Source organism: Salarias fasciatus, chromosome 10, assembly GCF_902148845.1.
Source record: "Salarias fasciatus chromosome 10, fSalaFa1.1, whole genome shotgun sequence".
NCBI lineage: Eukaryota > Metazoa > Chordata > Actinopteri > Blenniiformes > Blenniidae > Salarias > Salarias fasciatus.
The window spans coordinates 21,750,127-21,775,928 of NC_043754.1; the positions used below are offsets into that span (position 1 = coordinate 21,750,127).

Consider the following 25,802-nt stretch of genomic DNA (forward strand, 5'->3'; position numbering starts at 1 on the left):
TCAAGCTTGAGCTGTCGGCCTCTGAACTGAGATATTTATGGCGGCGAGGCGGAGGGGGGAGCCGGCTTCCTATTGTCTGGGATGAGAAAGAACAAACCTCTTTAATATTCAGTCCCACTTTTTGAAAATGTTTCCATGTAAATGCAAAACTTTCCTGAAGCGACGGTTTTTCTCTCCAAACGGGGTTGTTTCAGGACAGAATTAGGCGTGAAACAGGCGTCTGTTTGGCACAAGACACAGGTTTTGATTCAGTAATTATATTTCGTAACAAAAACATTAGGAAACAAGACGAGGAGTGATAACATAAATCATCAGCGTGACTCAGCGGAGGATGATAAACACACTCCAGGAGAGAGGACACAAGAAAAGGTTGATATGAAGCGCAGAAAAGAGAGACTGAAATGAGGAAAGCACTAAAATCGACACCGGAATGTTAAAAAAACAAACAATTAACACACAACCAGACATAAAACACACAGCAAGGCTTGATAAATATGTGCTAAAAGCCTCAATAGACTCCAAGAGGTGACAAGTAACTGTTAAACAGTCCCGACATCGTAAAGCAACCTAATGACGTCTTGAAGGAGCAGCAAGTAACAGTGAGGGAGAGTCGTCTTCGTACAACGGACGGTCAGAAATACATCCAGTGGAGGTCAAACGTTGACCCACGACAAGCGGTGTGTGTGTGTGTGTGTGTGGAGTGGGATCCTCTCCAGCGCCCTTTGACCCTGAGCTGGACGAAGCAGGACAGAAGATGGAGAGATGAAAGCCTGGAGCTGAGGAGACGAACTGACTGTGACGGAGGAGAAAACCAGGAGAATGTGTGTGTGTGTGTGTGTGTGTGTGTGTGTGTGTGAGAGAGACTCCTCCAGGTGTCTCCTCACGTTGTTTTCTTCATGCTCTGCCGAGCAGCGATGCCCAAACATCCATAAAAAACCTCTTTGTCACACAATAAAACGACGGTGCGTTTCCGTTCCTGTCAGCAGCTCACCGAGTCTCCACCTGTGTGTGTGTGAGTGTGTGCGTTGTTTACACAGTCTGTACCATTTTCTGTAACCTCATTTGCGAATGTCTCCAACCTTTGAAGAGAAAGTTTTGACGCATTTCACTGTCATCTAGAAAAACCCTACAGCAGAAATGAGGGTTAGAAATGGGATTATTTACTGCAGAAGAGAAAACTGCAGCTTTCATAAAAACCACCACCATTTGAATTCTTCACCAGGTTTCAGTCCAGCGGGCTCAGACCAACCCGCCTCCCCGATTCTCCCATTTCTTCTTCACCTCTTCATCTAAACAGCTCTGACAGAAGTTCGCTGGTTTCTAACATCCATCTTCCTGCCTCCACAAATTCCTCCCTGCTCATCCAATCAGCACTGATAATAAACAGGCTGAGCAGCTTTAATGAAGCCTTTGTGGTCGTGGTGACGGCGCAGAGGGCTCGGGCCGAAGGGGAGACTGTGGGATTAAGAGCACTGCCCCGCCGCCCCCCAGAGGATGATGGGACGTGAAGGGAGGGTTGAGATTAACACCTCGGTTTGCTTTTCCCACATGGCCTCTCAATCCCTGAGGAATGCTGCGTCACGTCCCACGTCTTTTTAACACGCAGGGCTAAAGCACAATAAGTTCAGACCGGCTTTGCTTCTGTCCACACAAAAAAAAAATAATAATAAAACAAACAATAACAGCAGGGAGGAGTAAACCCTGTAAGTTTCTGCTCAGCTCTCCTAAATGGCTGGTTTGGCAGCTTCAATCTTTCTCCACTGGAGCATTAAGATGTTAGTGAAGCTCATCCTGACTGGATGAATTTCTTATTTGTCCTCAAACTCGATCGAAGTTTCAAACAAACCCCATAAATCATGGATACAGTGTTTAGGGAGAGTTTAAGGCCGACGTGCCCACATGAAAACAACTTTTACCTCTGAAATGACTTAAATGTATTAAATCACTTTGTATTTGGGTGATTGTTGAAACTATTATTAAATCACTGAAATTATAGACTATTGAAATCGCAGTCTGAATGTTACAAACGTGTGACGAGCCGCTGCAGAAGCCTCGGAGGATCCTCCAGTGATCAGTATGGCTACAAAGCTTCATTTCTCAGCTTCAGAGTTGTTTTGAATTTTCAATAGTTAACAAGTGATGGTTATAAGACGGCTCCAAAACATGAGGAAAGGTTGAAACATTGTCTGTTCTGCTTAAAATCAATGCAACTGTGCCATTAAATATCAATCACAAAATGTACCACAGGATCTTTTTCACCCTCACATTATGAACCACACAGTTAATTTATATGTGTTGATTGTTGTAACTCCAACAAATCACATTTAACAAAACACGACTGTACAATTACAGAACCTTGAGGAACTCCATATTTAACGATTTCATGATCTTTCAAGGTTGATTTTGAGTTCTTGAGGTGAATTTGTTGAAAAGTGAGTCACTAAAACCCAGTGAGGATGAGAAGTACTGACCACATGTCACATGATGCGTCTTCTTCAGCCGGTCCCGATCGGTCGGTTTGATTAAGATGTTTCCGCTGACGCAGCTCTCTTCTCCTCTGAATAAGAACTGAGGCATCTCTCAGGCCGCCGACCTGAAAAGTACCGGCTTAAGTTTTAATTCCCTCATCGTCTAACATCCCATTGTCCTCCAGATCCAACCTGCCTTTAAAAGAAGCCTTTTCTGAGCCCCGCAACAATGTGGCCCATAAGACCCCCCCCCCAAGACAAAGAGAAAGAAAGATCCTCTCTCTTTCTCCCCCCCAGCTCCTTCCCCTCCAGCCGGTGTGAAGGCCTGATCCTCCAGTGTGAGAAGCTCTTAATCAGGGGCCAAACAATGAGGGCCCAGATCCCTGCTTTCTGACGGAGGGCCTGATCTAATAAGCAGAGGAGGCTGGGAGGAGGGGGGGGCTGATCCAGGGGATTACTGGGAGGGATCCACACTGGAGAGCCGGGCCTCCTCGTGGTGGAGGGAGGGGCGTGGGGGACGAATGGAGTATCAGGTTGTTGCTGGAACAATAATGAAGCACCTGTGGTGTTTAATGACTGAAAGATTCAGAGTCGGAGCTGCAGCCGAACACACGTACAGATATTTCTCGGGGTGAACGCTGCGTCCCAATTTTTTTGGAATCGGAGGGGGTGCTGGTGCTGCCTGTGAGGTTATAGCAGACATAGCTGCATGGTTTCTTTGAGTCAGCTGGCGATCTGCATGGTGAGGCCGGGGTGTCGCTCTCTTCCCGCCCCGGTGGAGAGGGCGGGGCCGTCACCGCCACACCGCTGATGTCTTCATAACGGCAGGCTGGAGGGGCGGAGCTGACCTGGCGAGGGTGGAGGAATTAGGCTTTTAGAAATTTTTCCTAAAATTCAGTGACTGACACGCAGAGGATTACAGAATCTGCAGGTTTTCAGCTCTTTAAACGTCGTAAACGACGCAGCTCAGCCCTCCGTCTCCCAAACAGGCCCGACAGGAAGTGAAGGTAAAGACTCCCGGCCGAGCGAGGTCGGGAGGAAGAGTCCGACCGCAGATCCGTTTCCATCCTCTCATCGTGTTTATTGAACTGTAATCATGAATAATACCTCCCATATGCGACCCGTTACCGGATTTCCTCCAGAATACGGCAGCGGCCGGGAGTCTGCGTTCGCTCAAGCCCGAGTGTTGAGGTTAACCAAACATGTCTGCGCACGTACATCCTGGGTATATCACACGGTGTGTTTGGACGACAGTAATCCCCCCCCCCCCACCCCGCTGCCAGCCAATTACATTTAACAACATACACATGTACGTTTCCTTCTGTAAAAATATGCCTCTGCCTTTCGCTGGCTTCCATCAGCCGCTGTAAACATTTCACAGCTCGTCCGTCTGCTCAGAGTAAACCTGGTAGACTAATATGTTATTATGCCAAACACAGCGAGGGTGGGGGTTCAACGCTGGCTGGCCGGTTGTTACAGATCAGGTGAGCCAGACAGGGAGGTTAAAATGTGCTAACCGGAGTTCAGACGCGATGCTTTTCAGATCTGTCGGTTCTGATACCCGAAGCGTCGCTTGTGTTCGTTTCATGATCAACGAGGCGCCGTTTACACGACAACAGAAAACCTTTGCTGTGTTTTGGGTGTTTGTTTCCACGGCAACGGCTCCATCTGCAGGGAAACGGAGAAAAAGAATTTTCTGAAATACTCTGACTGCAGAACTTTTCCAAAATCTCCTCATGTGTTTGATCAGCGACTTTACGGTACAGTCACTCTCAACTGTCTCCAACTCGGTCGTGCGTCCGCACGAATGCCTGCGTTCTCGCCATTCTTCATGTTTTCAGTGCATTCTTCTGTGTGTATGTGCGTGTGTGTGTGTGTGTGTGTGTGTGTGTGTGTGTGTGCGTGAGTGTTCATTACAAAACAACCAACAGATCCAACTCATGGCCCAACGTGAAAACTACACCATTTTTAGCATTTCTGAATGAAAACCTTAAAATGAAGCGTTTTCACCTGAAATGCTGTCGAGTAAATGAGTCTGTCTTCAGTCAAGAGTCACATTGAAAGCTGCTGTGACGGGCGACATGTGGCCAGGTGGTGTGTGTACAGGTGGTGTGTGTACAGTGTATTCAGGTCTTCATTCAGAACACTTTTAGACGATCACATGAAAATCTGTAGCTGTGACTATCTGATCTGACATGTTAGCATTATTCTATATGTCACATTATTTTTTTTGACATGATCACTGACTGATCTGATGACTGACTGTCAGCTTTGATGCAGGATAACAGACAACAAACTCATTTTATTCCAGCATGAAAAATCCAAATGACTAAAATCAGAAAGTCTCGGAGACGACAGGAGATGACGAGACTCTGAAGTCCAAACACACAAAGCACAGACTGAGAGAGAAGCTTCCAGCGTGTGGAGGAGCCACCAGCTGAAGACGATCACTCAGAAACAGGAGAAACACATCAGGGAGGGAGGCAGCAATCAGACACCAGCAGCCTGAAACCACAGACCCCATATACTGTATATTATTTTTGGTTTCCATGAGCAGAATCATGAAGAATGAAACCCAGACGTATTCAGATATTTCAGTTAAATCTGAATGTCCCACAGTTTTAATCAGACTCCTCCGCTGTTCTGAAACGGAGTCCGATGAAGCAGAATCTGACTTTTGAGGCGTTTCAGCGTCCCGGCGAGTGTCAGGCTGTGACAGCAGCTCTGATCTGAGAACAATACGGCTTCCTGTTCATGTGCCGCTCCCGTCACCTGACCGACTGCCCTCGTGACGCCCTTCACACCTCTGACAGAGAACCCTGCTGAGGAGGGGGGGGGGACGGCTCCCATCCGCCCGTCTTCTGCTCCCCCCGCGGGGCGCTGGAGTCGACCCCGGCTGACCGCCACACCCGGGAGAGGGAGGCCACCGCTCGCGTGGCCCTGGGACTCCGATCACACGTCCACATGTTGATCTGCTTTGTGCTTCACAATTAAACTTGCCTTACCTACTAATACTACGATACTATCACTGCTGTCACTCCAACTGCCATAAAACTACAACTAGTTCTACTGACACGACCTCTATTAACAGCAGCACAACTTGCACTAATATTACAACTAATAATAAAAACATCGTCAGAAATGATTCAGCTATTTGAGACGTCTTCACAATTAACAGAGGGGGATTAGAGGAATCACTCCTCCTCCTCTTCCTCCTCCTCCTCCTCCTCCTCAGCTCGAGGTTATCAATGCCACGCCAGCTATTTCTGCCATGGCGTACATCCCAAGTACTTCAAAGAGGGACGTGTTCTCACACACACATACACACACCCACACACACACACAGTCTCTCTCTCTCTCGCAGGCGGTCAGCCAGCCAAACAAATAATTAACAAAGTCAGAGAGATTAATTAAAGCGGCAGGGTTCAGGCAGGGTTCAGCCTTCTGTGAGAGCGAGCGGGGGCCGGGACGCCCCTGCTGGACCTGATCAGAGGAGCCCAGAAGAAAGGAGGACGAGGCCAGAGACAACAGAGGCCGTCAGCGATATCCATCTTCATGTAAACAGCTGGCCGCGTGGAGGTGTGTGTGTGTGTGTGTGTGTGTGTGTGTGTGGAGAGAGCAGGGATGAACATCTAACAGCGACTTCTGTCTAATAAAGGTGTGTTTTTCCTCTTGTGATTGAAATGTATCAAAGAAAAACAGTTTATTTTGAGTCAAAGTCTAAAATATGATGATCCAGACATAAACAGACACGTTTTGGCAGTTGAAAGCCACTATGTAACACGGTCACTGCTCTCATATGGAGCATGGAGTCAGGAGAACGTGACGAAAAGTCGGTCATACAGATGTAACATAAGTTTTAAAACAAAGCATGCTTAAGGTGCTGATTGCAGTATTGACACATGAATATATTGTGATATGATGTCAAATAAACTGGAACAAAGGTTTTAATGAACATGAGTTTATTCCAAGTCTGAATTTTGAGAAAAAAAAAAACATTTTAATAGACGTTCTCATAATTCATTTTTTATTCTTTATTTTTCGGCAGTTTTTTCAATTAAACAGTTTTTAATAAAAATGTTGACTTAAACTTTTTTAACATTAAAAGCAAAAAAAGGGGGCTTTTATGAACTATTTTCTACATTGATAACAATTTAGACCTTCTTTGCAAATGCAGCATAAATTTATATTTATTCATCCTCTCTTTGAACTGCTGCAATGTCAACTTTAGCTTCACACATTCTCTATTTTAATCTTTTTCTGAAAGTTATGAGTTTAAAATATATTTCCTCTGAATTACATTTTGTGCTCTTTTGTGAATATAAACCTGCAAACAGGTGTATTTCACACACTTATCAAAACTCCTAATGTCCCATTGATGCGCTAAAATCTGAATTTATTGGGCTTCATGAATTAAAACATGAAAGCTGTAATCGCCATCAAATTATCTGGTGTGATTTTATAGGTGAGATTAGAGGCTGCAGAGCGTTGAGCTCCACCAACCTGCTGCATGCTGGATTCAATAGGTGGCCTCTTGCTGTGGGAGCGTCCTGGCTGGCCTTCCTCCTCCTCCTCCTCCTCCTCCTCCCGGCTCGGACTCTTTCAGCTCGGTGTTTTGGCATCACAAAGCCGTCCTCCCAGCTCGCTCCATTGTGTTACGAACATGGCAGGTAATGATTAACACAAACACACGACAATGGAGACCCCAGCGGCCGCCCGGCGGAGGAGTCAGCGGCCCAAAGGTCGGGAAGGTGACCCGGAGCAGCGAGGAGAGGAGTCATCTGGCCGGCAAGCTACAGCAGATGCACACAAGACGACTGGAAAGAAAATGCATTTTACAAAACGTTCGATCAGCAGCCGTCCAGTGAGGCTCAACATCAGTATGTCGAATATAGAAAGGTATAGTCCAGAGTCTGTTCACGCGACAACGGTTTCAAGGAAAACACAAAACCCTGAAAAGTAAAATTTTTGAAAACACTCTGTCTCCATGGGGTAAAGTTCTACTTTACTGAAAGGCATGTGTGTTCGCTCATGACAAAAACAGACAGCAGCAGCCACTAGTGGCCCAGCATGGAACTACACTGCTTTCAAAATGTCCAGTGAAACACGAAACTTCTCTGAAATCACAAAAACTATCTTTTCACTTGAGACATCATGTGAAAAGCATGAGTTTGGTGTCTCCCTGCTGCTATTAGCTTTGTTTGCACTGTTTTGGAAGGTAATGCTTTTACGATTTAGAAATGATAAATCATTTATGTTGCTTCTGAGCTCTGCAGCAGCACTCGTATTGGGTTTTTTTGGGGGGAGGAAATCTTAAAACTGCGCATTTAATATTACTACACTGTGTGTTTGATTCGTCGAAACGGTTAAATTAAAGTTTCCAGTTGCTACTAAACACTTTAGAAACAGTTCCTGTACAGAAAGCAATAATTTGATGACGATGGACAAACACTCACCAAACGCTGAAAATGCTGTTGTTTGTTCACTTTGTTGGAGAAATGCTGTTAAATTAAAAAAAAAAAAGAAAAAGAAAAAGAAAAAGGTGCAGCAGTACAGACAGGAGTGAGCTCTGTGATCGATCTCTTGCGTGGAGCTTGTCAAAGAAAGTTTCAGAAAGTTTTGGGCAGAGACTTTTTCAAGACGTGCTGCTTTCAGAGACTAGCTGGGTCACTTACTGCCGAAATCCAATCAAAGTTCATCGTTTTCACTTGAAAACGTCACATAAGAATGACCTTTCAACTTTGGAAACAACTCCCAACAACATGAACACGGTTTGTTATTTCTCAAAACTCCAACGACCTGACTGAAGCTGACTGGTTAACTCAATAATCTGCAGTTTGAGGATTAATCCTGTTTCTTATGTATCTTAGATTTGTGTTAGAACAAAGTGCTTGGTGATTTTACACAGCAATTTGTTTTTAAAAAATGAAGAAAGTCACACCACAATATTTCACAGATGAAAAACGATTTCTTCCCTTATTTGATGATGATAAAAAGGAGGAAAAGTTCCAGTTTTTTTGGGTCTGAAAGTTGGTTTCAGCTTGTAGTTTGGCTGCAGATCAAAAAAAAAAAAAAAAAAAAAAAAAAGAAAGGCTCCTCAGTGGAGAGGAGTGTCCCACATTTAAATCTAAATGGGACCTGATGCTTCCACAGTGTGACCCTGCTGTGAAGCGGCCTAATGAGCGACCAGCCACACCTCGAACATTCCTCCTGACCCCCGGTCCACCTCACTTTCCCTCCACACACACTCACACACACACTCACACGGTCACCCTCCTCACCTCGCCTCACCCGGATCATTATCATTCACCCCGGCCCGGCCTCTCCACCTCCTCAATCTGTTATCAGCTGTCAGGCACCAGCCAGCCCCGCGATTCCCCATTAGCATTAGCATCACTATGCAGCCGGCTATCAATGCTATCTGGACCCGAGGGCACCGCCAGGGTCAGCGGGGGCCGGGGGGGCCGGGGGGGCTTCTGGATGTCAGATCATATCTGATCTGATAAACCTCAAAGTCAGCTTTTTATCAGTTTATTCGTATCTGACATCTGGATGAGGAGGAAAATTGTGAATTTGTCCTTTAATTTGCAAAAACTACAAACTACAGAGAGTGAAACTAAAGCTTTGAATTAAAGTCGCGACACCTAACATGATGGAAAGTATCAAAAACCCAGAAGAAAGCCACAAACAATCTGACTGGAAAATAAACGGAGATTTTCTTCACTTCCAAACAAGAATATAAAAAAAAAACAAACCTTTCCTTAGATCAGCCAGTGTTTCACACTTTAATTCAAAGTCTCCCCCTCAAAAATGTACTGATTGATGCTTTGAGGACTTTTTGTCCCCAGACGGCGGCCGGGCCCCTTCGGGTGTCACTCTGCAAACAGATTCATGCACACACACCACATGCACACACTCACACGCTCACAAAACACACACCGGGGTATGACACCAGCGCCACTGGCACGGCTCTTATCGGCTTTATGACTTCCACTCCGACTCCTTTATTTGTGTACTTTGACTTTCGCTGTAAAGCCGCCACTGACCTGGAGTAGCACCTGAGGGGTCAAAGGTCAAATCTGGAATTTATCTCAGCACATAAATTGCAGCTAAACACACTGGAACCGGGGGCCTCTCGAGGAGTTTGACCCGCAAATAAAAGCAAACGGAGTGTGCAGCCTCTCTCTGCCGCTGCTGTGATTTATCTGAGCGTTTGCCGGTTCCCTCGCTCCGCTAAAGCCGGTGTCGAGTGTCCGGACCTCGGTCTGCGCCGGGACCTCTGTAGCCTCCCGTTGCCTCATCGCAGCCTGGCACTTCCTGTCTGTCTTCACAATTGAAAAAAAAAAAAAAAAAAAAACTCCCCTGCAGAGGCAAAACAATCGTCTCAGAGGAGGAAATGAATTTATTGATGAAGGTGAACGGCTGTGAGGAACTCAGGTCACTCAGCTGATAAATATGAATGCATATTATATAAATCATCTTAGCAGACAGGTGACCAGCCTGAAAACGCTTCCTAATGAAGATCAATGCGTTTTAAAAAGTGGAGCTTGGTGCACGGCCAGTGAGAGCCACAAATTCAATCACCACTTTACACATTTTTAACTTGACCTTCTGTTTTCTTCAGTAACATTCAAAAACAGCAGGATTCACAGACGTCACTTTCATAAACCGGCGGCGAAGACCGGGAGTTCACTCAGCCGCCGTGCAAACTGGGTAAACTGCCACCGCTGGAAGGGTTGAGGGGAAAATGCAGAAGACAAGAGGAATGTGCAGGAGATGAGTGGAGGTCCTGCATGGAAAGACGAGGGGAGCGACCACACTGGTTAGGAGACTATTGAAAGTTTCCTTGGAGTATTTTTTTGAAGTCATGAGAACATGATGGGAACTGGCAGCCAGTAATATGCTTTATTTATCCAGATAGGGGTTCAGAAATGTCAAACTTTGGAAGCAATAAAACAGATTTTTATCTGTACAAATCTTTCATGTTGATTTTAGGATCTTAGAATCTATTTAAACTCAGGGATTTAAACCCACATTTTAAATAAACCCATTACATGAAAAAAGCCCACAGAACTGGAAACATCTTGTTTCTAACTCTGCAGCTGAAATCTGAGCTGAGTGTGAGAGAGAGAAGTTAATGATGCAGGACTTCACTGTGATCTTCTCTCCTGATCCCTTTATTGTCCCCATCAGGTGTTTCCTTTATCTCTCCTGTAATCCGACCTCAGGCTGGATCGCATCTCAGATTATGTCACATTTAGTTTTTTCTTCATCTCTTTGATACTTTATTTTTAATCCATAATCTCACATCATGTTTTGACCGTGATGAACCGTATCGAGGAGACTTTCGTGTTAATCTGATAGAAAACAGGGTTTATCTTGAGTCCCCGCTGCAGCTAATGGGATTACCCTCCTTCTTTTCACTGATGCAATTAAAACATGGAGGCAATTCGCACGCACTCCCCCACAAAGGACGACTTAATTGAACGCGTCTCCTAAAGAGCAATTAGCGCGTAATAAATGATGAGACTTCATAATAAACTCTCTCGCTGACGGGACGGGCCTGCTTCGTTTGGCGGGGTGCCCGCCTGCTGCTGGAGAAGCAGTTGTAAAGGGGAGAGGAGGGGGGTGGGGGTGGGGGGGGACGAAAACAAAGTTTAATTTGAGAAATTTTAACTGCTGGTTCCATCCGTGGAGAGGAGGAGGAGGAGGAGGAGGAGGAGGAGGAGGAGGAGAGGCTCTGAGGTTTTATTTGCCAGCTGGGTGGGGTGGGCCGGGGGGCTTTTTTTGTGCAGGGGGTTGCAGAACTGTACCCCTCCTCTCCCTCTCCCCTCCTCCTCCTCCTCCTCCTCCTCCCTCCTCCCTCCTCCCCCCGGCAGGCAGCTCTCACACCATTGTTGTTGCGGCTGCCGTCAGAGTGCAGTCGGACGGCCGGTGAGCGAAGGACGCAGTCGCTCCGCTCTTCAGCCCGAACAGGACTGAGGAAGACTTGAGCGCTTCATCCTCCCCGGCTCCCGGACCGGAGATCTCCCCCAGGATTTTACCCCTCCGGCCAGAGGAGAAGTTTGAAAGGCGCTGCGTAAAGACGCACGTACAGAGTTTATCCAAGACGCCGCGCTGCTCCGTGACCAAGACTCTAGAACTACCGGGCACGTTTTCGCTCCCTGCATCTCGGATCACCTTAAACCCCCCCGCAGAGAGACAGAGTGGGCTCCACGGCCGCTTCTCTGCCCCTCGTTCTGCTCGCTCTCCCTTCCCTCCATGGATTTAGCGCTTTGAGCCGCCGGCTGCAGCGGACTTTGCCCCGCGGATCGCGGCTCCTTCCCCCCCGTCACCAGGAAAACCCGGCAGCTGTCGTTCATGTGCGCGAGGGGGCTGCGTCTGATGGATCTATAAGCTGCAGTCATTTCGGTGGGATACGGAGAAACAGACTGAAACCTTCTCGCCGCTCGCTCCGGGAGGGCTGCATCATTTGGACAGGATCCAAATGAGGATTTCAATATTGAGCAGGACTGACCGGGACAAGGAGTGACCCCCCCCCTCCCTCCACCACCACCACCCCGACCCCTTCAGAGCCAGCCACCAGAGCCGGAGGAGAGGTAGGTGAAAACAGACTGAGACAGCTGGAGATTCTTCAGGAGTTTCATTCATTTTCAGCTGAGGACTCTTTGTTAGATATCCCTCCATGGCACACTTTATTTATCATCATTTGCTTTCGATCATTCATATTTATCAACACAAAGTATATTTAAATACACGTCTTGTCGCCTTTCCTCATTTGCACATGGAATCAGTGGACTTTACGCACGTTTTATACATTTTAAATATAAAAATCAAAGGTCAAGAAGGAAAAAAACTTTTCCCACTTGTTGTTTTTCCAACGCCAAGAGTCAAACAAGCCACTTAACAGACATTGAACCTTCCACACTGTCTTTTTGACAGAAAAACAGACTGAGCCACTCCAGGCGGAGTTTGGACCGAGTCGTAACACCGAGCCCTTTGAAATCACTGCGATATCTCAACATAAATAAAAGGCTCCAGCGTTTACACTTCAGCATGAACAGGTCTTTAAAACGGTGATTTCTATTCGTGTGGTGAACGGGTGTTATTGACTGACAGTGGCGCACACGTGTGCGAGCATAACAGCGCGCATTTTGGGTTAATTTGGGGATATTAGTCGTGTTCTGGTAATCTGCAAGCGTTGCTTTCGACTCAGTTTTGCACAGGGCTGATTTATTGAGCGCGGACTGCGTGACAGAAATGCGCCATGCCTCCCTTCCCTCTGCTTTTAGGAGCTAAAAAAAGAAAAAAAGAAAAAAAAAAAGGAAAAGTGGAATACAGTAGAAGTGTTTTGGCTCCAGCAGCAGCAGCAGGCAGCGCGCCAGACGAATTAACAGCAGCAGCACTGGAAGGTTTTCCAGCCCTTAATTGAGAGAGAATACGTTTCATTCAGCAGGGCTGCTTCTTTAAACTGTGTGTGTGTGTGTGTGTGTGTGTGTGTGTGTGTGTGTGTGTGTGTGTGTGTGTGTGTGTGTGTGTGTGTGTGTGTGTGTGCGTGTGTGTGCGGGCGCGACGTGCTTGCGTGGAGCGCGCGCACCGGGGTCTGGCGCCTGTGCGCAGTTGGCGCAACTTTCACTAGAAGAAGAAAAAGAGAGAGAGAGAGAGAGAGAGAGAGAGAGAGAGAGAGAGAGAGAGAGAGAGGAGAGAGAGAGAGAGAGAGAGAGAGAAATAAATCAGGGTTTTATTCCTTGAACGTCCAGAGTTTATAGTTTTGTCGTCAGACGCGGTTTAACGCGACGTTTTTATTTGAAATGAACAAATGTGCCTTCAAGTAGGAATTGAACCTTGTCTGTTAACTTTCTTTTTTCCAATTCGAATTAGTACTGACTGATGGTGCAGCTCTTAATTAATACAACACTTGTTCACTGAAGTAAAATACTGAAACACGTTCCTTCAATCAATTAATTACAATATAATACCAACATGTTGATTTTTAGATCTTGATTTTTCTTAAAATAAATCAATAATTATTCATTTAAGGTAGAATTTGGTGCATTTTGAGGCTAGTTTGGAAACAGTAAGGTATATAAAACCATATCTGGTTCTGCAGCTAAGATTTAAACTGTGGAAGTAATCTATAAATCTGTTTTCCCGTTTCATCTGCTCAATCATCCGTGCTCATGGCGTGTTGTTCTGCCGATGCTGGTGATAAATGCCCACAGCCCAAAGCCTCAGCTGTCAGTCGGCCCTCTCTGCTGCTCCTTCAGACTCTGTAGCTTCCTGGCAAGTTTCAAGTGTTTTCCCAGTAAGGGCCCATTATCCCGGGACAGACGGAGCTCCGTCCGCTGACAAACAACAGGCAGCAACAGCCCCGCTCCTCATTCACGGCGCAGGAGAGCCTGGACAATATGAGGCAGACAGGCGGGACAGTTTGCAGGACATCTGGTTAAGGATACAGCTGCTCACAGTCAAAATAGGCTCAGTCTTCAGCTCCTTGGCTCGACTATTGTTTGTGTTTTTGCCATCTGGTTAGAAAGTGAACAGAAAAGTTTGTGCCTTTAGCTGCTCGAGTTTGCGATCGGCAGATAACCGTCCGCCATGTGCCGCTTTGCCCCCGCAGGGTTCGGACTGAGAGACTTTGTGGATTTCTGAAGTGGCCAATGCCAGGGCCCGGAGTGTGAGGCCCGCTCCGTCCTCTGCTTCCAACCACAAGAGACGCCCCACGCCGAGAAGAAGATGCTGAGGGGCTGCATGTTCTGCCTTCTCCTGCTCTGTTTGACGGACGGCGTGGCGGCCCGGCCCGCCGATCTCAGATCTAAAGGTGAGACGAAACCCGACTCCTCGTGTTTTGTGTGCCTCTGCGAGGGGGCCGGGGTCTGAATGAAAGTTAGATAAGCACGTGTGACCGTGGGATTACTGGATTGTAAACAGAAAGCTTTTCTCCTTCTCCGGTCAGCGTGCGCGCACCTGGAGCCTTGTGTCGAGTTACATGACCTCCGAGCGTGCGTCTGCAAGTGTTTCGATCGGTCCGCTCTCTCTTCTTGGAAAGATTAATTTTCTTGGCAGGCACGAGCCCGGAGGAAGTGGAGGTGACAGGAAAAACGAGATGAGAGGCTGCGGCCCCGGCTCTCAGGGAGCGCAGGACTCGGAAGCTCTGAGTGTTTTTGCTGCCGTAAACTGCGCTACCTGATCCGTCCGAGGCCCTGGGGCTCGGAAGTGTAAATCTGCCTGGCTGCGTGCCAGCTGTACGGGAGGGGAGGGGGTGGCGGGGGGCCGCCCGCGCTATAGACTCTCCACTGTTATTTTAAACTCCTTCTTTAAAATGATTGTTCTGAGTTTAAGCGTAGTTAGTCTCATTAACACATGAACTGAAAGTGATATCTCTTTCCCCAAACTGTTCTTAGCGCAGAATTTAGGGCGTCTCCGCTTCTTATTTCTCGGAATATGTGCAGATTGATGAAAGATAAAGTGGACTGTTGCCCGCAGCAGCTTCATTCATGTCTTGTGTGGGGCCGTGGAGGCCAGCCGGGGCTTGTTGTTCGGATGACAGAGTGAAGGAGGGCCGTCCAGAAGAAGCCTCTTCGGTTTTATTTACGAGACGAGTCGACGGTCAGACTGAGGCTGGAGACAGAAAAGACGCTTGGTCTGTGTACGAGAACAGAGACGTATGGAAATGAATCCAGTCAGCTTGAAACACACAAGAAGGTCGGTGTGGTTCAGCCTGGGAAGGTCATTTGCTGAAGATCTAACATGATTCTGGCTGAAAGCAGCATGTTTTGCGTCTGGCCCGCTGTGTGACTGTAGACCCAGCTCTCTTCATGAGCTTTAGTGATTCTGCTTGATGGGGAGACACTCAGAAACAGGTCTGGATGATGATGAGACGCTCCAGACCGGGCGGACAGGAAGTCTGCGCCGAGGACTGCTGCTGCAAACGTCCCCGTCGGCGCATGAGGCCTCTTCATTGTCCCATCTGATGCCAGCCGGCGGGCCGGCCGGCCGACCGGTTTATTTGTGTTGTGTTGTGTTTTGTTTGCCCCCTCGCCTCTGGGTGACGATTCACACTCCGCCGCGAGTTCATCTCCCGGCCACGGCCCCGGTCTCCGCAAGTTCATTAACGCGTCTGCGGCGTTCCCGGTCTGATTCCGGCTGCATCTGCTCCTGAGAGCATCACATGTCCTCCAGGTGATTAGAGGGAAAGGCAGCGCTTCTCTCCCGACCGGGGAACAGATTGCCTTTTCACGGAGCGCTCGCAGGAAGCAATCAGACAGAAAATTGCCCTGGAAAATTGCTCGTTCTGAGTGACCGAGCAGTGAGCGAGAGGTCTCCGGCCGGCGCGCACACAAGCGAGCGGGCGGGCGAGCACGTCAAGAGACGAGCGGCCCGCTGGGCGGGGGGGGGCGCCGTGGCGGACGGTGGTTATCGGGGCACTCTATCGCCGGCCACTGCTCGCATTAAATGTCACTGGTTGTTTAGGAACATGGTGTGCTTCTGTTGCCGAACCTTTCAGGGGTAAAGTGAAACCAGCAGGATGTGTTTTGACTTTTTTCTTTTTTCCTTTTTTTTTTGTCTTGTTCACTCAGGTGCAATAACACACCGATGGTTAGCAAAATCCATGGTCCAGTGAAAGAGCCTCATTGTGACTATTGCAATCTTTGGTTGCTGTTATGAAAAGGAAAATTAAAGCGTGTTTGTTTTTTTTTTTCTTTTTCTTCTCCAGATCTGCGGGTTTCCAGGCCTCTGATTGTTCCGGGTTACCCAGAGAACACCACGGGGCTGCTGGGCGGTCAGGTCAAGCTGGTGTGTAAAATCCACCGGCCGGCGTCGACCAAGGTGCAGTGGCTGAAGACGGAGGCCGGCGGCTCGGGGCGGGGCCAGGGAGGGTCCCCCCGCCTCAGGGCTCTGACGGTGAGACACACACACACACAAAAAGAAAAAAAAAAGTACATTTAGTTGCATTAAGATATTTTATAATCGTTTCTCTTGTGGTTTAGACTCAGCAGAGCAGCGGCTCCAAGTTTAAGTATCTCAGCCTGTCCAACGTCACCCTGGAGGATGCTGGCGAGTACATCTGCATGGCCGAGAGCGTCCACAGAGGACAGACTGTCCAGGCCATGCAGTCGGCGTGGCTCCAGGTCCTGCCTGGTGAGAAACACCTGCATTCACGATGACAGTCCCGTCTCGCTTATCTCTCTGTTCGCAGGCTAAATCAATTTGGAATTTATTCAGTCAAGTGTTGTTTATCTTCTGCAGGTAAAATCATTCCCAAAACCGAGGACCTGACTGCTCCTGAAATTCCTCCAGGTAACTTCAGATTTGTGGAGCTTTGCTCACAAAAGTTTAACTTTGAATCGTCGTCTGGGTTAAATTAAAAGAGCGGTTCCAGCGAACTGGCTCAGACGGATTCTAATGCTACAGCCAGTGGTGGAGCTGCAGTTGTTTTCACTCTAAACTCGCCCTCCACCTTCCTTCAGTCACTTAGATCTCCAGTGAACCTTTTCCACCCCTCAGATTTAGTCTTCATCCTCTGTCACATTGCAACATGTTCATTAGCTTCGTTCTCTCCTTCCTCCTTGTTCCTTTTCTTTGGGGGGGTTGAGGGAGGGGGGGGTTTGCAGTGTTAGCTAGATCGCTCTCAGTCCCACAATAATCCACAGACGAACAAAAAGATGGAGAGGAGAAGGGGGGGTGACGGAGTGGAGGAGGGTCGGGTCGGTCAGGCCCTCCGGTCTCCATGGTGACGGCATTGTGCTGGTGTGTATGTGTGGATGGGAGATAATGGGGTTGTGGAGTTGAAGGTCACAGCTGAGGGAGTAGCCGTCTGGTCTGCCCCTCCAGGTCATAAAACAACCTCAGCAGACTTAAAAAAACAGAAAGGGAAGGAAAGTTGGACAACAAAAAGCGGCGGCGTGCTGACTCAGTGTCTGCTCTCAGCAGATGTTCTGGAGGACCTGAGTGAAGACACCACGGAGCATTTCCTGCTGGAGCCCGGGGACATCCTGGAGCTCCCCTGCGACCTGAACACCCGGCCCGGCATGGCGGTCAGCTGGTACAAAGGCGGCGTGCGGGTTCTGCCCACGCCTCGCATCCAGATGCGCGGAGCCGTCATGGAGATCACCGACGTGACGTACGAAGACTCGGGCGTCTATGTGTGTGTTCTGCGGGGATCCAAAGAGCCTGTGAGGAACTTCACCATCACAGTGGCAGGTACGGGCGCCGACAGACGGGAGCCAACGGTGAACAAAAGTCGTTTGTCCAAGTAAAGATTAGATTTCTTTACGTTTGAGCTGAAGACGTTTGGTTAGAATGACAACAGTGAAGCTCTTCAGCCTAGTGAACTTTATCCTTTAACTTTCAAATCTTTTAAGCTCCTCAGGAGCTTTCCTAACTCCACGCGTTGTGTTCCCAGACTCATTGGGGTCAGGCGATGACGACGAGGACAACGGTTTGGACGACTCATCGGCCGAGATTGAGAACGACCAAGTTTACGTCTCTCGAGGTTTGTGGGGTTTTTTTGGTTTCGTGTCACATGGCTGATTGCAATAAGCAGCTCATTACAGAGTTTAAACCATTGAAACCGAACCTATTTTTACTCTTTTTGGCAAAATTTTATTGTTGACACAGTGATGGTCGAGTGTCAGTAAGACTTTAAACATGCAGCACCGGGATTGATTCCATGCCACTCCTTTGGGTCTAAACTGTTGCTTGTCTGTCCAGGTCCGTACTGGACCCACACCCAGCGCATGGAGAAGAAGCTCTACGCTGTCCCTGCTGGCAACACGGTGAAGTTTCGCTGCCCGGCCGCCGGAAGCCCCATGCCGAACATCCGCTGGCTGAAAAATGGACGGGAGTTCCGAGGAGAGCACCGTATCGGAGGCATAAAGGTGAGGAATGGTTCCAGCTCCATCAAATAATTTGTCACTTTTAGGTCAATAACTGTCTTTCCTGATTCTTCCTGCAGCTGCGACACCAGCACTGGAGTCTGGTGATGGAGAGCGTGGTGCCCTCGGACAGAGGAAACTACACCTGTGTGGTGGAGAACACGTACGGCTCCATCTCTCACAGCTACGTTCTGGATGTCCTCGGTGAGTCAGATTTAACGGGTTTGATGTCGCCAGATGAATAATTTACTAAGTGGGAAGATGCAGTTCGTGTAGATGTGGCTCCAGATCTGCCAGACAGTATTCATGCAGTAGTCACAACAACTATTGTCCAAAAAAAGCATCATGGCTTGAAATGGGAGGCTGCGGTCTGAGAGAGAGGGTGGGAGTGAGGGGGCGAGCAGAAGGCGACGGGGGCGCCTGGCATCGGATGAGGACGGTCAGGCGTCCGCTCCGGTTTTCTACCTGACTTGTGACAAGAGATGGAGAAGGGCTGGGGTTTGTTTGTTCATTTGTTCGTTGTCCGTCCGCCGTGGGGTCAGGATCCGTCCCCGCCGACGCGGCAGAAAGGACTAACGAGACGGCTAACGAGATCAGAGCGCGAGAGTGAGAACAGATCAAAGGGAGCCGTGACACAGAGGCATGCTAATGGAGCACAGCTTCATCTGAAAGTGACATTTTCTGGTCTTTTGCCAAAGCAGAAACACAGTTAAGGTGACAGTGACAATTGCTAGGCCATTTTAAGAGTTTTGTTGGATGTTCTGGCAGCAGATAAACTGGTTTTTCGGACCAAACCGGCCTGCAAGACGCTGAAGTCTTGTGTTATTTTGTGTCCCTGCAGAGCGTTCCCCCCACAGGCCCATCCTGCAGGCCGGCCTCCCAGCCAACACCACAGCAGTGGTGGGCAGCGATGTGCGGTTCCAGTGTAAGGTCTACAGCGACGCCCAGCCCCACATCCAGTGGCTCAAGCACATCGAACGGAACGGGAGTCGCTACGGTTTTGACGGGACTCCGTACGTCCAGGTCCTCAAGGTTGGTGACGAGCCAGTCTAATGTGACGCCGGTTCTGAACCTGCCTGTTTCTAACGTCGCCTTCCTGCTATGATTTGATTTGTGCAGACTGGCAGTTTGAACATGTCAGAGGTGGAGGTGCTCTATTTGTCCAAAGTGACGATGGAGGATGCAGGGGAGTACACCTGCCTGGCTGGAAACTCCATCGGCTTCGCGCACCAGTCGGCGTGGCTCACCGTTATTTCAGGTAGACGACACAGAACCATCCTCTACTCAAGGGCTGAGATCTGACCTCAGCTCAGGCAAAACACTCTCAATTTCATCACTCAAACACTCTACATGGTTGCTATCAAACGAGCCTCAAAGCCAAGCTGTCGGGTTGAGTTTGTGAAAACATGCATAATGCAGCAGCTTCAGGAGAAGTTATTTTTATTTATTTATTTATTTTTTTTGGACATTTCTCCGTATTTTGCACCAAGGTTTCGGGTTGTTGATGGTTTTAGTAAAATCCGTCGTTGTGTTCCTGCAGAGGAGGAAGCAGCGGAGGCCATGGACAGGATGGAGACCAAGTACACGGACATCATCATCTACGCCTCTGGATTCCTGGCGTTCATCATGGCCATCATCATCGTGGTGTTGTGTCGGATGCAGGTTCACCCCCGCAGGGAGCCGTTCGACGCCCTGCCCGTGCAGAAGCTTTCCAAGTTCCCCCTTCGTAGACAGGTACGTCTGAAGTCACTCAAGGCGTCGAGACCTTGTTGAACGCACTGACCACGCCTCTCCTGTGTTCCCTCCTTCAGTTCTCGGTGGAGTCCAACTCCTCGGGGAAGTCGAGTGCGTCTCTGATGAGGGTGGCTCGGCTGTCCTCCAGCTGTTCGCCCATGTTGGCTGGAGTTCTGGAGTTTGAGTTGCCCTTTGACCCGGACTGGGAGTTCCCCAGAGAGAAGTAAGTCAGTCGCATCGGAGGAAGAAGAAAGAACGGACTCTGTCATTTAAAACTAGAACTAGACAGGTTCTGAAACATGGAGTTTTGTTTGAAATGCCTGCCCCTTGCAGAGAGGGCATTTCTTCACTGAGTTTTGTTTGGCTGCTGCTATCCAGACCTATTTAAACATCTCAGCTCTCACATCATGCGGGGACCTAAAAAGAAACAAGCCCGCAGTCCATTTTTGGCTTCATCCAACCTATGGTTTAAGAAACCAGAGCTCCAAATTATGGATTTGTACAGTTTTCTTTTGGACATACTTATTTTCATAAACTGCCGCTCTCGTTCCTCTTTCCAGCTTGACGTTGGGTAAACCTTTAGGAGAAGGCTGCTTCGGTCAGGTGGTCAGAGCCGACGCTTACGGCATCAACAAGGAGTGTCCCGAGCAGGCCACCACCGTGGCGGTCAAGATGCTCAAAGGTAAGAAAGACGCCGTCGATGCCTCGTCGGATTGCTCTGAATCCCACGTTTTTTTAAAACTCAAAACGTTTCTGCTTCTAGACGATGCCACGGACAAAGATCTGGCCGACCTCATATCGGAGATGGAGCTGATGAAGGTGATGGACAAACACAAGAACATCATCAACCTGCTGGGAGTCTGCACACAAGACGGTGAGTTGATCGGGCCGTGCTTTTCCTTTTCTACTGGGCGCATTGCTAGCTTAGATCCTTCATCCTGTTTGTGTCTGTCTGCCCCCCCCCCTCCAGGCCCGCTCTATGTGCTTGTTGAATATGCCTCCAAGGGCAGCCTGAGGGAGTACCTGCGGGCACGGCGGCCTCCGGGCATGGACTACACCTTCGACGTGACCAAGGTGCCCGAAGAGCAGCTCACCTTCAAAGACCTGCTGTCCTGCGCCTACCAGGTGGCTCGAGGGATGGAGTACCTGGCCTCCAAGAGGGTGAGCTCACCTTTGCAGAGCGCCGATAACCTGCAGGGGAAGTGGAAGTGTCTGGAATAAATGGCTGTAAATCTCTTGACGAGTTCACGCTAAAACGATATTTTGATCATTGAATTTAAAGTTGCTGGTTTTATAGTTGAGTTACCTGCAAGAGCAAACCAGCTTCATTGTCTGTCCAGACCAATATCCTCTACTCACGTGAAAACTACATTGTTTTCACTTGAAAACATTGCAGTGTGAAGGCCGCCCTGTACTGTCCTAGATGTGTGGAGTCTGGTTTTGGCAGGAGGGAACGTGCGAGTTCCTTCGCAGGACTCTTTGTGTTCGAGCACTTGGCCTTCAGATTGATTGGTCTGGACCGGAGTCTGGATGGCAGCACCAGCTGTTCCTCCCGTCTCTCTCTTTCTGTCCCCCTGTCTGTCCTCCTCTCCCTCTCTTTCTCCCCGGCCCCACCCCCGTGTTTCGGCTCCTTTCATTTTCCCAGCATGCATTCTGTTTGTGTGTGCTCTCATATCAACACGTCTCTTTGTCCGCCGGCCGGCGTCTCGGACGGGCATTCCTCCGCTCCTGTTTGCTCTTCCCCATCCGTCCGTCTGTCCCCTCGTCGCGGGGCTTTGTCCTTTTTAGCGCTGCCATAAATCTGTTAGCAAACAGGCAGCAGAGCCGTCGTCTGGGTGTAGGCATCGGGTTTCTGGCTCAACGGCCTCCTAAGAATGCAGGAGACAGAGAGTAACCCTCCATTATGGAGAGACCCGCAGACCGAGAGTGGCTCATTTCGCACGTCCCCACAAATCCCACGTCTATTTCAAATGAAAACCAAAATAAACTTAATGACATCCATTCAATGTGGGCAAACAGGGTTTTCTTTTTACCCCCTCCCACAGGGTTGGGTTTTTTTCTTCTTCTTCTTCTTCTTCGGTATTTCTATATAAAGACATTTTTATTTTTGTGGAGTTCACAAAAAAATGAGGCAGTCTGTGTTGATTTTAGTCTCTCGAGTCTTTTCATTTCTGAAACAGACAGGAAAAGAAAAAAAAAAAGGCTGCAGTGAATCATTTCTGCCTCCCCGTCCTCTGAGTTTTCGTGTGTTCGGTCCAAACCGCGGCCTCCAGCAGACGGAGACGTGTCAAGTCTGAATACAAGAGATGGTTTCATCGATATCAAATTAAATTTATTTCAATTGCCTTGGCCAGCCAAGACTTTAAACATCCACTTTAGCAAAGAATGGATGTTTTTTTTAAACAAAAGAATCTCTAAATTCAATTTGAAAGACTGTTTTTTTCACTTCTTTCTCCAGAAACTATTTAAACTTCTGGATGATCTTCTGCTCCGGACGTCAGCAGCAGCCGACTCGGCGCTGGACTTCGGGTTTTTTTTTTGTCTCTAATCGGCTTCTCTTCTGGCTCCGCAGTGCATCCACAGAGATTTGGCGGCGAGGAACGTTCTGGTGACGGAGGACAACGTGATGAAGATCGCTGACTTCGGCCTGGCCAGAGGAGTCCACCAGATCGACTACTACAAAAAGACCACCAATGTGAGTTCAGGAATTCACTCACACTTCATTCAAATGCAAAAAAAAAATCCACATTTTTAAGTCTGTGGTACTTAATAGTGAATTATTCAGAAATCATGTGAGAAATGTAACACATTTAAACATATTTGATCAGTTTTAGTTTTGCCACTCTCAGGTGTGACTTTAAAGTCTTTGGTAGAAATTACCCTGAAAAAATGCCCTTTGAAAAGTCCTTATATTTGAAATTTTCCACCGTTAACTATTTGTTCAGGTTTTCTCAGTGAGAATCCAAACTGTGGATTTGACCTCGACCTGCAGCGGCTCAGCCTAAATGAAACGTTGCATAAGATATACGACTTGTTTAAAGGTTGAAATGGAAACCTGAGCGGCCCGGCTCATAAACAGATCGCTCTCGCGGCCGGTTGCCTCCTGCCTGGCTCCTCTCACAGCTTTAAGGCTCCTCAAGACAGATGTCGGATGTTTTCCTCTGATTGGCAGCAGCCGTAATGGGACTTAATTAGAAAAGAGGGGAAGGGGAGAGCCGGAGAGCAGGGGGACGATCATGAGGGAGGAATGAGAGGGAGAGAGTTTGGCTTTGAAAGATTAAGGACAGGAAAGTGTGTGGCTTGTTTTGTTGTTTCCTAAGCTGTGTGTTTGCCGTGCAGGGACGGCTGCCGGTCAAATGGATGGCGCCCGAGGCTCTGTTCGACAGAGTCTACACACACCAGAGCGACGTGTAAGTTCAAACCCTCACACGCCGCCTTGATCGAAATGATCACCAATAGTAGCATCAGAACTGTTTCTCCAGTGACTTCCTGTTTTCATCACCTGGTAAATTAAGTCTGCAGCCTCTGAGCTGTTATACTTTGCATGGCGTCATTTCTTCTCCTCCTGTGGCCAGGTGGTCGTTTGGCGTCCTGATGTGGGAGATCTTCACGTTGGGGGGCTCTCCGTACCCCGGCATCCCCGTAGAGGAGCTCTTCAAGCTGCTGAAAGAAGGACACCGCATGGACAAACCCTCCAACTGCACACACGAGCTGTAAGCAGGAGCCGCCTCTGTTTACATCCGACCGGCGCTTTTCATACATTGTTTTTAGCCGTTGACTCATCTGAGGGATAAACATCATGATTTTATCTAGTTCTTTAATTAATCTTTACTTGTGATTTAAACCCGGCGAAAGGCATCAATAGTAACACTGGATACCTGCTGGTTCTTGTGGGAATCACTCTTTTATCGTTGTTTTTGCCTCTTTTCCTTCCAGCTACATGAAGATGCGTGAGTGCTGGCACGCCGTTCCCACCCAGCGGCCGACCTTCGCTCAGCTGGTGGAGGAGCTGGACCGGGTGCTGCTCTCCATCTCAGACGAGGTGAGGATCCGCAGTCCGACTGGCGTTGAACCGCCGCTCGGGTCAAGCCGAGCCTCCCGTGCCGTAACGCCGTCTCTCCCCCTCTCAGTACCTGGACCTGTCCACGCCCTTCGAGCAGTACTCCCCCTCCTGCGAGGACACGTCCAGCTCCTGCTCCTCCGACAACGACTCGGTCTTCACCCACGATGCATTGTCCACCGACCCCTGCCTCCTGGGCTACCAGGACGTGAGCTCCCGGAGAGACCTGAAGGCCGCGCTGCGATAGGAAGGACGCCCTCGCGCCCGAAGACCCGCTGCTGCGTCGCTGAAGCGCCACCTTTTCCCCTGCTGGTGTTTTTTTTTTTTTTTTTTACACATCGGACCTCCGCTCTGGCTCCGGACGCAGAGCTGTTAGGTGTAGGCAGACATCCAGACACACTCAGATCGACACGCGAGCGCACGAGGAGCACCGAGGCCGCCGGCCTCGACACACACACACCGCCGGAGGGAGACGGAGGGCGAGCCGCTCTGTGATTGGACCCACGACGAGCCGCAGCGTTGGAAACCACAGCAGAAGAGACTCCGGTGCTCAAAATGCCTCAAAGTGCTTTAAAAACAGAAGTTTCAGCAACTCTTCTCCAGCAGGAGGTGACGGACAGAGATCTCCTCCCACAAACTCAACCCCAAACCAGGACGGACCCTGGCTCATGAAGACGTTTTATCAAACACAAACAAACAAAAAAAAAAAAAAAAACCCAGAAGATTTATTTTGCTATGGTAAGAAAAGAAACTGATTGTTAAATATAAATCTCTCTATATAAGATTATTTTACTTTTGTGTTGCTTATTTAAAAAAGAAAACGGTCTTAAATCTCAGGATCTCTCACGCTAAGAAGTTGCTGTAGCGGCAGCGAAGTGCCTGAACCGATGATTTCCTGTGAATATATTAGAATATTAAAATATTGTATGTACATATCATCAGCTGAAAGACGACTGCCTTTTATAAATTATTCTGAATTACGCGGAAAAAAAAAAACAATGAAGGTTTTCGTAGGCGAGCGAGGAGAAGGTATTGAATCAAGTGCCAAACCTGCCGCGGCGTTCGCACTGCCTGGAACGTCCAGCGCCGTTCACGAAACACCAGCGAGGGCTCGGGGTCGGAAATATTGAAAAGAAACCCAGAGAGTCCGCAGACCGTCATCTGAAAACTCAGAACGGGGTCCGTTTACATGACAGCGGTTCTCGGAGCCTCTGAAAACAGCTTTCGTTTCCAGAACGTTTTCATGTGAACGTGAAACTTTTCCAGAAAGAAGCGGTGAAAACGGTCTGCCTTCATCTGAAGCGCTGTCGTGTGAACGGCCCCTCGGTGCTGAAATGTTTGGCGGTGTGAAAAGCGGCGACCCGAGCCTTTAAACGTGACTCCGGCTTTGGAATGAAACCCTCCGTCTGACGCTTTGAAGGAGGTTACGGGACGGACCGAGCCTCCAGCTCACCCCGGTCCTGCTCCAGGAGCAGCTCTGGAGGACGGCGGGTCCCGGGTGGGACTGGCTCTGAAAGAGGGACCGCATGAGGACTCGGTGGGGAGCTGACCCAAGCCCACTGTCACTGCTGAGTCTGGGGGGGGGGTGGCAGTAAACGTGAAAGCCAGTGTGATTGATTTCAAATAGAGAAGCAGGGGGAGGGTCCGTCCTTTGTGTGACTG

The 25,802-nt window shown here is 48.7% G+C and overlaps 1 protein-coding gene across 2 annotated transcripts; it reads left to right on the forward strand.

Annotated features, from left to right (window-relative positions):
• Window positions 1-11,404: 11,404 nt before the first annotated feature.
• fgfr4 (fibroblast growth factor receptor 4) lies at window positions 11,405-24,931 on the forward strand. Of its 2 annotated transcripts, none has more exons than XM_030100919.1 (21): window positions 11,405-12,067; window positions 14,089-14,289; window positions 16,186-16,373; window positions 16,460-16,610; window positions 16,719-16,769; window positions 17,400-17,672; window positions 17,875-17,964; window positions 18,183-18,349; window positions 18,427-18,550; window positions 19,188-19,378; window positions 19,466-19,604; window positions 19,887-20,080; window positions 20,158-20,303; window positions 20,641-20,762; window positions 20,844-20,954; window positions 21,051-21,241; window positions 22,653-22,775; window positions 23,420-23,490; window positions 23,656-23,793; window positions 24,017-24,122; window positions 24,211-24,931. In XM_030100919.1, exons 2-21 carry the CDS (start codon window positions 14,205-14,207, stop codon window positions 24,385-24,387), a joined length of 2,838 nt encoding a protein of 945 aa, XP_029956779.1. In that variant the 5' UTR covers window positions 11,405-12,067; window positions 14,089-14,204; the 3' UTR covers window positions 24,388-24,931. The 2 variants fall into 2 exon arrangements, with proteins under 2 accessions (XP_029956779.1, XP_029956780.1); XM_030100920.1 differs by having other exon boundaries at window positions 17,403-17,672; window positions 24,211-24,387.
• Window positions 24,932-25,802: the final 871 nt, after the last annotated feature.

Excerpts from the sequence above, each read along its gene's own strand:
- fgfr4 (XM_030100919.1), top strand. The coding sequence starts at position 14,205 with ATGCTGAGGGGCTGCATGTTCTGCCTTCTCCTGCTCTGTTTGACGGAC. Across the intron at positions 17,965-18,182 it reads CCAAGTTTACGTCTCTCGAG|GTCCGTACTGGACCCACACC; the intron begins GTTTGTGGGGTT and ends TTGTCTGTCCAG. Across the intron at positions 23,794-24,016 it reads TCCAACTGCACACACGAGCT|CTACATGAAGATGCGTGAGT; the intron begins GTAAGCAGGAGC and ends TTTTCCTTCCAG.